This window comes from Canis lupus, chromosome 32, assembly GCF_048164855.1.
Source record: "Canis lupus baileyi chromosome 32, mCanLup2.hap1, whole genome shotgun sequence".
In the NCBI taxonomy this organism is placed as follows: domain Eukaryota; kingdom Metazoa; phylum Chordata; class Mammalia; order Carnivora; family Canidae; genus Canis; species Canis lupus.
The window spans coordinates 18,845,266-18,858,686 of NC_132869.1; the positions used below are offsets into that span (position 1 = coordinate 18,845,266).

Consider the following 13,421-nt stretch of genomic DNA (forward strand, 5'->3'; position numbering starts at 1 on the left):
GGTGAAAGAAAGTGGTGAATGTTGACAAAGAACTGCTTTCTCTTATTTCCCCACCCTGTTACAAGTGGGGAACTTAGTGATGAAATGACCCATAGCCCTGACTCATAGCCCTGCTTCATAAATGTGATGTAGGCCAATCACCAAGGCCTCAAGTGGCAAATTCCTTCATGAAGTTCTGTCTTTGAGTGACAGTGATCTTACCCACCCACTTCCCTCATCTGCAAGTCATCCTTCTATGTCCTGAGCCAGATTTCAGAGGGCTTAAGCAGCTTTCCTATTTTGTTCCCACAGTGCAGTGCACTGTTATTCAGCAGTTTATGGCTGTGCAGCTGTCATTGACAGCATGTGGTAGATTTCATCCTTAATTGAAATAACATACCAAATTGGCTATGTGGACCCCTCCACCTGGGCAGGTCCACATAGCCAAGAGCAGATGGGGATATTGCTGGAGTGAATTCGAACTTTTGTATGTTAGTACATCTCTGTAGAAGGAAAGCACACAGGGAGGCTGCGTTTGAAAAATAGCCTTGTAGGCAGCAGGCATCCATCCCAGACTTTCTTCTCTCACATCCCTGGCCCAGTTTCCTTGGATCAAGTGCCTGAGGCAGTGCGACTTGTTCAAGTGAGCACAGGGATGGAAACTTGAAGACTGTTGTTGACTAAAAGGTTCATAGGAAGAGCCCAGTCTCATCACTTGGGGGCCGTTCTTTGATGTTTTTCCTTTTCCTTCTTCTTTTTTTAGAGGGAACACATCTATCAAAGTATTTGTTTTTAAATCACTAGAATGTTCATTTCTTTTTTTAAATTAATTAATTTAAAAGTATTTTATTTATTTATTCTTGAGAGACATAGAGAGAGAGAGAGGCAGAGACATAGGTAGAGGGGGAGCAGGCTCCTAGAGGGGAGCCCGATGTGGGACTCGATCCCAGGACTCCAGGATCACGCCGAAGGCAGACACTCAGCCGCTGAGCCACCCAGGCATCCCTAGAATGTTCATTTCTACCACAAGTCTTAGTTTGTGCTTAGAAATCCATTTGTAGGACCAGAATAGCAATTTGAACTAGTGTGAGCAGCACTGCATTGGTATGGGCCATAACTTAACTGAGATTATGGCCTTGAAGAAGCCAGAAAGAGTTAGAGGACCAGGGTTCAATTTCCAGCTCTGTTTATTACTAGCCTTTGAGCAAGTCATTTATTCTTACTTCTTAAATAGAGTAATAATACCCATCTCACAAGGTTTGTGAAGCTTGAAAGAAATAAAAAGTACATTTTAAATCATACAGCAGTATATAGGTATTAATATACTTCTGTTTGCTTCGTTGTTTATTTCAGCAGGATTTGGATTTGTGTTTTAAGAGAGCATCATTCTAGATTATCAACTTCAGCTCTTTTTCTGTATAAAATCAATATATTGTTTTATGTATGTCTTTATAAGGTTTTTCAGATTATTTTTAGAACACATTAGAGTATAGAATTAGAATATATGAATCAATGAATTAAACAAACGAATGAATCTGTGGAGGTAATCAGTCTAGCGCTGCTCGTAAACACTAAGTATGCTGAGCCATCAAAGTCAGAAGAAAGGTTTTAGCTTTAGTCCTTGCTTTAAAAATGGTACCATGTTCTGGGAAATAATTGAACAGAAAAATATAATTCTTTTTTCTTTTTTCTCAGTTCTGCCTTAAAATCATTAACTCCTTTCAATGTATGAGCCAGAGTTTTAAAAAGAGGTTTAATGAATATAAGAACTGCCACTATTAATATTCTTCAGAAGTGAGTGGCCCTAACCAAAGTTCAATGATCTTTTGGTAAACCCTGCTTCCTGTCTAAAAGAAAGAAAATCAAATCATTAGCATAATAGCAGAGTAAATCAGATGCACATTTCCTTGAAGACTAGTTTTCCTTCTTTCATTTGTTTCTTTTTGCTGTTTGTCCTGTGTGCACCTGCCTCACACCAGGGATTGAATTTTATAGACCTCAGGATGAGAGATATCTTCACTGTTTTGATTGAGGGGATTAGCCAGTGCTTTGGGGAGAATGAGAGAAACATATTCCAGAATGAGGTTCCCATGCGTGGACCTGGTTACGCGTGGACCTGGTTTTGTTTGTACTTAACCACCTCCATCAGACTGAGGGATGCCCCAAGATACAGTTGGGAGCCAAACTCTTTTCTTGAGAGTGGAGAAACATACAGCTCTAGGTCTACCAGTGACCCAATGAAGTGGTTTTTCCTAAGGTCACCAATGAGGTTTTCATTTAAAATCTGGGACTTTACTCCAAATGCCCAGATACTTAAATTCATTAGCCATTTTCAAAGAGGCCTGTGGTAAACAGGAAATGCTCTAATGAAATCAGGGATACAGTGTCTACCTCAGGACCCAGGTCACATGAGAGTTGAGCAGTTTTCTGTAGACTTTATAGAGAGTGGTGTATTAGGGATGAACTGAATAGGGATAAAAGAACAAAAATCATTCAAAGCAATAGCCTGAGGGAAAGTGGTGACAGACCAAAAAAAAAAAAAAAAAAAAAATCAGTGGGATATTAGGTTTTTTAAGGAAAAATATTTAACTAGCCTGTGAGTGTCACACAAGCATGTTTTAATTCCAAACATCTGAATCCAGTGTACATTTTCAAGCAATGATGGGAAATGTGGAGAGGTTGAATGGAAAAAAAGAAAACAGTTGAATTTGGCTAATTAAAATAGTACATATCAATTTCTGAAATGAAAGCTAACCATTATCTTGGTTTGAACTTGCAGCTCCTGGCTAAGTACAGAGGCTTGCAATGGGATAAAGTATTGCGACTAGAGGAGGTACAGGCCAAACTCGGGGTCAGTCTGGAAGAAATGCTTCAGATCACAGAGGATACCCTTCACCCTGAGCCCTATAGCCCTGAGGAGGTTTGCAGGTGTCTGGGAATTAGCCTGCAGGAGCTTCGAACCCAAATCCTGAGTCCAAACACTCAAGATGGTGAGTCTGCAGAAGAAAGTGAAGAACATGGGTTGTTCTCCTACTCATAGCTGTAAAGACTCCAGTTTCCCAATGAATTTTCCCAATGAATTTTTTTTCCCCAATGAATTTTGAAGCACACTTGAGGGTATTTGGAGAATATGTATGTTTTGGCAAACTTAATTATCTAGATTCTTGGCTTCATTAAATCCATTGATTTGTTCGTCAGCATGCACTTCCTGATCTCTGCTATAAGCCAGGTATCCTGGCTAGGCAAAGGTTGATAAAACATGGTTCCTGCCTTCGAGAAGGTCCTATTTCAAGAAATTTCTCTTTTTTTCCTCTGTGCATGTTTCTGATTATTATACTATGTACACAAAAAGGTCTAGGTTAGAGCCGTGCTTATAACTGCTGAGACACCCCCTGAAACACCAGAAAGTTCACTGCTTGGACTGAAACTTATTGCCCACTTTTAATGTGAAAGCCTTTTCTGTTTGCCTGCTGCTTTCAAGCAATTTTGTTTTCACACTGATAATATTGGATCCCTGAGATTGGATGTGCAGGATGGAGCCCTGGGGTGGCTTCTCTTCTCAGAAGTAAAGGTTGTCTACCTGTGGGCAGTCAACAGTGGGGAGCGGGGACATCTAGCTAAGATCCAGTTGTCTCTGGAGGTAGAGTGGGAGCTTGGGTCAGCCTCAGGGTACCATTTCCGTTCAGTGCATTGCCTATGCCGCTTAACATGAATGTTAACTTCCTACTCAGTCTGGCCTAATTCTGTGCTGTCTTGTCTCCCTTTTGAGTCCACCCATGCCCAATGGGACAGTGTTGTCTTGGCTGAACCATTCCACTTAGTAATTGCATCTTGGTCTTGCTTCTGGACTTTTAATCCTAAACATCACTGCTCTTTTCTGACTGGAGCTTTTCTGTTTTCCGAAATGTGGTTTCTATCTATCTTAAAAGTTCAATATAATTCTCATCTTTTCCATATCCTTCTCAATCCACAGCTTGTTCTCTCTGTATCCATGTTCCTTTTTCTTGGCATCTGCCTATCTTTCCAACCTCTCTCTTTTTTTAGCATTTAAAAAAATAAGCGAATTTCCCAGAAAACCTTGGAAAACACAAAAAGATAATTTCCTTATCATAGTACCTGTATCGCTGGTTATGTACATATTGAATGTTTTCCTCCCAAAAAAATAATGATTTCATTGTTTTTTATAAAAACGAGGCGTGCTTAATCTTACCCCTTCATCTAAAATAACTTACCCACTGGCCTGCTTGCAATGCTTCCTATAATTTACTTATGTTTTGTTTGTATTTAGTAAATCTATGTTGAATGAATGAATCCATTTTGTAATTCTGTCATCCTCAAAGGGTTTCTTCCTCTTTTTGCTATTGGAATTAGTAAGTTAAAACAAACAAACAAACAAACAAACAAACAAACAAGAAACTATGAGTGTCAGTCAGTCTGTGGGGCTCTAGAATCTTCTAGATATATATCACTTGATTTACTTTTGGAATCTAGCAATCTAACTTCAGCCAAATTTCCAGCTGAATTCTCTTGGCACTCAGCTTTAACGTTAGGGATCAAGATCCTATTGTATCTTTGCCTTGTTCCTTTTGAGTTTGTGCTTGATTGGTCTAAGACCTTAAGCAAATGTTTCTTTTAACCCTTTAGAAGATGAGATTCTTACTAAATGTGCTGCTGCACTTAGGTTGTGTGAATGGGCGAAGAGTTGACATGTGTCCCCAGCAGAGGACTGTGGAGGATGCCTCTACCCTTTATTCCAGCTGCATACATTTTAACATACTTAGTTTTGACTACAACTAATTTTTCTCATCAGGGTTATCATGTCTTTCTCAAAGCGACGAATTCCTCCCTTTTGAGGAATATATAGAGGAATCCAATGTTCTCTTTCTGCCAAAATTGCTTTCTTTACCTGGACATGAGTGTGAGTTGGGAGATACTGACTGTGAGGTGAGAGTGTAGGGAGAGATGTTTACAATCAAACTGTGGCTGGCAGCCTTTGCTAAGGGTACATTTGCCAGAGGCCCATGTACAATTGTTGTTTTCTCTTTCCAAATTTCTAATAATTAGATTTGGAAATGCTCAGAGGCCATTAAAATTAAACACACAAAGGAAAATCCTCAAATCCTTTAGACATTGTTTAGAATGGCTTTAGACAGTCCTTCACTAGAAACTGGCTAGGAATATTTTAAGTACTATTTGTCAGGCCTTGCCCCCAGGTAGGAATAGTCTAAGGGTGCAATGCGTTGTATGGGTTTCCAGAGTCTTGGGGGCCAGGCTGATTTGAGCAGGGGTGTTTCTTAAGGTGTGAACCAAGAGGAAAAGATGAAGCCATGGTCAGAACTAGGAGAGGTGGGCACATATAGCTGGCACAGGGGTGGTCTTGCTGCTCAGATGCACTGTGCTGGGCTGGACAAGAATCTCATTGCTTAGATTAGTAACTGCCTGTGCCCAACCATATGCTGACAAACTGCTGGCCAGTTGCTGACTAATTTGTTTGGATCCTGTGATTTCCAAAGTCGTGAGCAATAATCAGGCTTTTGAGCAAGCACAGGGCAGTGACATGGACTGCTTGTTAGAAGACAGATCTAGAATAAATAAAAAGCAACAAAAAAACTTCTTGTTTGCTTTATGGTTTACATATTATTATTCATTCACATCATATAGTTTGAGTTTCACAACTCTGAGTCATATGGTTATACTTTCCTAGGTGAAGAAAATAAGGTCAGAGAGTTACATGATTTGTCAAGATTTACAGATAGTAACTGCTAAAGCTACATCCCAAACCCTAGTCTTCTGATTTAATCCAATTCTCTTTCTGCTATTCATTTTTTTCTTAGCATATTAACAAGCTGGCCTTAGCAACCCTGCGCCTAGTCAGTATTGAATTTGATTTTGCTTGGCTCTGATTTTTTTCTTGAAACTAAAGACAGCTGATGAAGATAGGTTATTTGTGGTTAAAGGGTTTCTTTTTGGCTCTTTCCCATTCTTGTCCTCTGATCTTAGAAGCGTTAAATAGTGTGGCATCCAGTAGCTTGCTTTATTTAAGGAGCAAACTCAACTTAGCCAGAACATACATGAGCTGTTGTGTTATAGAGGAGCTATAAGAAGTGCTGTGGAATTTCTCATTTGATAAAGGTGCAGTCCTCCTAGATTATCTCAGTCAGGCTTAAAAAAGTAGTTTGTTTTTATGTGATAGAAAAATATAAAGGTACTTTATAAAATAAAAATAGTTGGTCAGTAATTTCATTTTCTAATTAAGTGTTCACAGGTATTAAAGAAATTGATTTAAAAACAGCTTGTAAGATATCAGGCACTAAATTCTATGACCTCAACGCATTTAATTGTTCTTGTAAGAATTTTGGAAGAAAAGTTTTCTATGAAGAGCCTAGAAGAAGCTCCAAACTCCAAAGGAAACTATAGACCTTTCTAGAGTTTACAGATATTGGTTGATAAGAAATCCTTAAAATCTGATGATGGACTTCTAATAATGCCAAATAAAATGAATCTTTCAGTTTTGTTTGTTGTTTTCATTTTACAATATAATAGACTCTTATGAAACAAAGTGTAAAAGGAAAAATCAAGTAACTATTTTTGTTATGTGCAAAAGATAGGCTTTAAGTTGTTTTAGAAGTCAAGTGTGGGGAAAATTAGCTTTCACTTAGTACTTTTTCCTTTCCCTCTCTACCTAGTCTCTCAGTTCCTGTTGACTTCTCAGCTATCTAGCCACAGAGGGCAGGATCATGCCAAGAATAAAGGTTTTTTATTTTCCTAGAAAATAAAACTTTCATCTCTGATCACTTGGGGATAATGCTTCCTTTGTGGGTTTTCCTCTTCTTTCAACTCTGTGCATTATATACCCCTATTTGTTGGCTTACCTTTCCCTTTCCAAATATTTAAGGACCTAAACAGGAATGTGAACATGCCTTATTAAGCATGATTTTAAAGACATGGCATCTTAAAACTCTAAACTTATTTAGTATCCGTGTGTTGGAATCATGCCAGTGATACTTGTGTCCTGGCCAGTGCCTATACCACTGATGGGTAGGCTAGAGCTCAGAACCTCCCCCTCCCACAAGGCTAATAATAGTTCTTGAGCCACCCTGGAGCCACAAAAGCATTCTGGAATTTTCATCCCCTTGTGTGAGAGTTTTAAAAGAGCTAAAATGAGACAGATTCTAAAGGTACATTTTGAGGAGGAGTTGCCCCTGCAGCAGTCTTAAATACATTTGGCCATCTTGAACTGAGATAGGCCCAGAATGAACCTATGAGCTTTACCACCTCTTAATACTCTCTACCTTCAAACCCTTGAGTCCACCAAGTTTCTCGAGTTAATGTCAGGAGAGGACATGGTGTGGTAGAGAGTTAGACCAGTGAGACTAAACATTTACCTGTGTCAGACACTCTGATCCTCTTTGTTGAAGATGAGCATTTTCCTCTGTCTAGGAAGGTCATCCTTGTATATCAAAACCTTAGATTCAGGAAGACCATACATGGTATAGGGAAGGAGGAAGGGGGCATCTACCTTCCTGACAACTGCAGCCCCATAGATCCTGGTAACCTATAGCTATGAAAGTAAGCTGGAAACAACTTCTCCAGCTTCATATGAAACTCACAGACAGTAGTTATTGTAATAGCATTTCCCATAAATAAACCCTGAAAGAGTCACAGCAACTACGTATGAGCCACAAGGCACCACCTTCCCCTAGGATTTGTATCCTTGCAAAAGGGTCCCTGTTTTGTTTACCTCCATATTCCCACAATGCCTAGCAAATATTGCTGCATGAATAGATGAGTTAAATTAATTTTCTTCTATCCATATGGAGAAGTAATGGGTAGGAGGGCAATTCAAAAAAGCACTAAAAGTCTCAGTAAAGGATGGTAATATTTAGCTTTAAAAAAAATCTGTTCATCCTAAATTAATAGCAAGAATGGTATTAACAACATCTAACATTGACTACTTACTATTTTCTAAGCACTTACAGTATTCTGATACCTTTTAAAACATTTGCTATACTTGTCCTCATGTTTAGAGGACCTGCATGAAATAGTCCTTTTCCAGGCTGTAAACACATTCAGACACACACACACACAGATACTGATGCATTCACAGTTCCTTTACACTGCCTTCTCCACCCTCCTAATCTATTCATACTATTGAGATATGACAGTCAAACTCCTCAAATTAGGCAGCTCGTGGGGAATAAAGAACTTTTTGGTAAATGCTCTTTTTGTTTGAAATTTTCTTTAAAAGAGAAAGGCAGGGATCCCTGGGTGGCTCAGCAGTTTAGCACCTGCCTTCAGCCCAGGGCATGTCCTGGAGTCCTGGGATTGAGTCCGTATCAGGCTCCCTGCATGGAGCCTGCTCTCCCTCTGCCTATGTCTCTGCCTCTCTTTTTCTCTGTCTCTCATGAATAAATAAGTAAAATATTTTTTTTAAAAAAAGAAAAAGGCAAATGCATTTTCTGTTACAATAATAATTAGGCTTGTGTTTACTGACGTAACTGCTAATAATGTTGACTATTCCTTTTTCATTCTATAAACAAAGAGTGATACCAATGTTTTGCAGCCAATAGAACATTCTGTCTTGTATCTCAATGTTTTTGACAGTAGTCTTTGAATTCACACATGGACTTTTCTTAAAACATTTGAAATCTATGTAAGTGAAATATAGCACAGGCTACATAGATTTAGTTTAGAGGAGCATAAAGAATAAAGACTGGCTTTCAGAAGATTTTGCTGCTAAGAACATCCCATAAGGTTCCAATATTTTGCTGTTTTACAGATGAGGAAGCTGAGGCATAGAATGATTAAATAACTTACCCAAGCAGCAGTCTTGGGATTCAAACCCATGCAATGACTCCAGAGCCCTCCCTCTACTTAAGCCCTCCCTCTTACCCACTCATGTGGGGCTGTGTTGGGCTTTTATCAGAGAAAGGGATTTATTTATTTATTTATTTATTTATTTATTTATTTATTTATTTATGAAAGGGATTTATTATTTAGATTTGACCACATGCAATTATGTAAGCTGTTGCAACACTATAAGGCTCTATCTTGACATTTGGTGCTGGAGCCTGAAGTCAATGGGAGAGACAGTCAGGCAGTGATGATGGATGTGAAGTGGGCGGGGGGGGGGTTGCAGCAAGGATAAGCAGGAACTCATGAGGATGGACAGGAACGGGAGTCAAACTCTCACCACCTCTAGGCCTGCAACTTTGATGATACTGGTGTCCTGCAGGGGCAGCTAAAAATGTCGCTGGCCCAAGAGTCAGAGAAGCTGAAAGAAGGGCCGGGGGATCGGGGCAGGGGGTGGTGCTATGGACGGAGCTGCTGCTCCATGCCAGTAAAGTGAGCTGGTGGATAAGTGATGAGGTACATGAGTGGCAGTGGCACCTAGTGCCCCTGCTTAGACCATTGAAGCATTAAAAAAATGCCTTTCATCTTTCCTAATATATTTTTTTATTTGCTTGTTTCTTCTATAACTACCTGGTTTCCTGGCCCTGCCAGCTACCTTCTTCACCCCAGCTGCCTCCTTGGCCTTGGCATTGCTGGTGCCCCTGGGCTGCTTAGCCCTGACCACTTGCTACCTTGGTCCCAGCCCTGCCAGCCTTCTTGGCCCTGACCTTGTAGTTCCTAGCTACTTCCTCAGCCCATATGCCTTTTTGACTCCGGTTTTGCTGGCTGTGCCATTCTTGGCTGCCTCAAGGGATGAGAAAGAGAGGAAAGGAAAAAGAATTTCTAAACTTTTAAGTATGTGTTTTTCTTAAGTCTAGGATACGTGACTTGACATTATTCAGTGTTCCTTTTGCTTGAAATTATCATGGATGTATCTCTACCTTCTGAGAGGTAAAATCATCAGAAGGTCAACCATGAATTTATTAGACACTTTGTTTTAAGTAGAATGAGGCTTTTGTGGATAGGAGGACGGCTGACGTCTCAGTGTATTCCGTGTTGCCCCTCTACTGGTTTGAATTAGGAAAACACCTTCTATAGCCTTCATCTACCTAAGAGGACAGACTCTTACTGCTCTTCTTTTACTTTTTTTGCTTTCATTGTCACAGTTTTAAGTATCCATGTAAGTAAATATTTTCCTTGTATACAAAGCTGCTTTCCTTATAGTTAAATCTGTTTGTTTTGGTCAATGTGATGATCTCCTACATTGATGTGTTCAATCTGATTATGTGTCAGTAACAAACAAGTTCAAAGTCTCAGTGGCTTGACCCCTGAAAAATATGCCTACTCTGCATATTCAACGCAGGGCAGCAGAGGGGTTTGTTCATCTGAGACATACAGGAACCCAGGCTTGTGGAGCAGGGGGTCCCTATCTCAATATATTTGTCCATAATTCCTGTGACCAGAAGAGGGAAATTGCTAATCACCCATTAACTTTTAACATTCACCAGAGAGTGAATGTTAAATTCTCATTTTGTTGGCTCAAGCAAGTCATGTGGATGTGAAGAACTTCAAAGGAGGTGGGCAAGTGTGTAGTCTGTTTTAACATGTGTAAGGAACACTGGCAACATTTTGGAAACAACCCTAATGACAACCACACTTCCCAAGATGTACTATGTAGCTACGAGTCTCATCCTTTCAAATCTAAGTGTATCAAATCTAAGTGATGAGAACCAATTTACTTTCTCATGTAAAATTATGAAGCTGGCATTTCTCTCCAGACATCTGGGACAATGAATATTTTCTTCACCAAATTCCAAGTATTTTCACTTAAATATTAGGCATACTGTGATCTCTTTTTATGTTGCACATTTCTCTCATGCTGGCATTTTATCCTTCGGGCATGGTCCAGGAAAACATCTCTAGTTTGATATTAGTTGTTCACTTCCTATGCCTTTGTTATTTTTCAAAGTACCCAGCTTCAAGTGGAAAAAGTTCCTAATAACTTTTAAATTAGAAAATGTATACTTTCTTCCTACCCACATGAGTTTGTGTCGAGTTTCTTTCCACATGAGTCAGGAGAAGTAAGTAGGTATGGATCTAGAGACTTTGAGCAGGTTATTGCCAAATTTTATTTATTTATTTTTTTAAAAGATTTTATTTATTTATTCATGAGAGACAGAGAGAGAGAGAGAGAGAGAGAGAGAGAGAGAGAGACAGAGAGAGAAAGAGAGAGAGGCAGAGACACAGGCAGAGGGAGAAACAGGCTCCATGCAGGAGCCCAACGTGGGACTCGATCCCGGGTCTCCAGGATCACGCCCTGGGCTGAAGGAAGCACTAAACCGCTGAGCCACCCGGGCTGTCCTTATTGACAAATTTTAATAGTAATGGCAACAAAATAATGATCCATTGTATCTGTATAGACATTCGCAGTTTTAGCCCCATGAGATCTTGATAGATTGTCATTCATGCTTCAGATTTCCTGACGAAAACATGACACAACACCACGTTACATTCAAAGGCAGAGGTATTGCATAGCTTTAAAAATCTTTTTATTTATTTATTTATTTATTTATTTACTTACTTACTTATTTAATTAAAATTTAAATTCAGTTTGCCGACATGTAGTATAATGCCCAGTGCTCATCCCATCAAGTGCCCTCCTTAGTGACTATCACCCAGTTACTCCATCCTCCCCCCACCTCCCCTTATGCGACACTTTGTTTCACTTATAATCCCTTTCACTATTTCTTATATTCCCTGTATGAGTGAAACCATATGATGATTGTCCTTCTCCGATTGACTTACTTCACTCAGCATAATACCCTCCAGTTCCATCCATGTCGATGCAATTGGTGGGTATTTGTCGTTTCTAATGGCTGAGGAATATTCCATTGTATACATAGACCACATCTTTATCCATTCATCTTTCGATGGACACCGAGGCTCCTTCCACGGTCTGACTATTGCAGACATTGCTGCTATAAACATTGGGGTGCAGATGTCCCCTGTTTCACTGCATCTGTATCTTTGGGGTAAATCCCCAGTAGTGCAATTGCTGGGTCATAGGGCAGATCTATTTGTAACTCTATGAGGAACTTCCACACAGTTTTCCAGAGTGGCTGCACCAGTTCACATTCCCACCAACAGTGCAAGAGGGTTCCCCTTTCTCTACATCCTCCCCAACATTTGTTGTTTCCTGTTTTGTTAATTTTCCCCATTCTCACTGGTGTGAGGTGGTATCTCATTGTGGTTTTGATTTGTATTTCCCTGATGGCAAGTGATGTGGAGCATTTTTTCATGTCCTTGTTGGCCATATGTATGTCTTCTTTGGAGAAATGTCAGTTCATGTCTTCTGCCCATTTCATGACTGGATTATTTGTTTCTTGGGTGCTGAGTTTGGTACGTTCTTTATAGCTCTTGGATACTAGCCCTTTATCTGGTATGTCATTTGCAAATATATTCTCCCATTCTGTAGGTCGTCTTTTAGTTTTGTTGACTCTTTCTTTTGCTGCGCAGAAGCTTTTTTTCTTGATGAAGTCTCAATAGTTCATTCTTGCTTTCGTTTCTCTTGCCTTCATAGATGTATCTTGCAAGAAGTTGCTGTGGCCAAGTTCAAAAAGGGTGTTGCCTGTGTTCTCCTGTAGGAGTTTGATGGATTCTTGTCTCACATTTAGATCTTTCATCCATTTTTAGTTTATTTTTGTGTATGGTGTAAGAGAATGGTCTAGTTTCATTCTTCTGCACGTGGCTGTCCAATTTTCATAGCACCACTTATTGATGAGAGACTGTCCTGTTTCTAGTGTATATTCTTTCCTACTTTGTTGAATGTTAGTTGACCACAGAGTTGAGGGTCCATTTCTGGGTTTTCTATTCATTCCATTGATCTATGTGTCTATTTTTGTGTCAGTACCACACTGCCTTGATGATCACAGCTTTGTAATACAGCTTGAAATCTGGCAATATGATGCCCCCAGCATTGGTTTTCTTTTTCATTATTCCTTTGGCTATTCAGGGTCTTTTCTGATTCCATATGAATCTTAAGATTATTTGTTCCAACTCTCTGAAGAAAGTCCCTGGTATTTTGATAGGGATTGCATTTAATGTGTAAATTGCCCTGGGTAGCATAGTCATTTTCAAAATATTAATTCTTCCAATCCATGAGCATGGAATGTTTTTCCATCTCTTTGTGTCTTCTTCAATTTCTTTCAGAAGTGTTCTGTAGTTTTTAGGGTATAGATACTGTACCTCTTTGGTTAGGTTTATTCCTAGGTATCTATTCTTTTTTTTTTTTTAATTTTTATTTATTTGTGATAGTCACAGAGAGAGAGAGAGAGAATGAGGCAGAGACACAGGCAGAGGGAGAAGCAGGCTCCATGCACCGGGAGCCCGACGTGGGATTCGATCCCGGGTCTCCAGGATCGCGCCCTGGGCCAAAGGCAGGCGCCAAACCGCTGCGCCACCCAGGGATCCCTATTCCTAGGTATCTTATGCTTTTGGGTGCAATTGTAAATGGGATTGACTCCTTAATTTCTCTTTCTTCAGTCTCATTG

General features: G+C 39.7%; 1 protein-coding gene across 5 annotated transcripts in view; it reads left to right on the forward strand.

Moving 5' to 3' along the window:
- Positions 1-13,421, forward strand: part of GALK2 (galactokinase 2) — a 136,946-nt gene that overhangs the window by 88,828 nt on the left and 34,697 nt on the right. For all 5 annotated transcript variants that reach the window (XM_072808455.1, XM_072808456.1, XM_072808458.1 and 2 more), the window contains one exon: positions 2,759-2,969. In XM_072808455.1, coding sequence (XP_072664556.1) covers positions 2,759-2,969 — 211 coding nt within the window. The remainder of the gene's footprint in view (positions 1-2,758; positions 2,970-13,421) is intronic.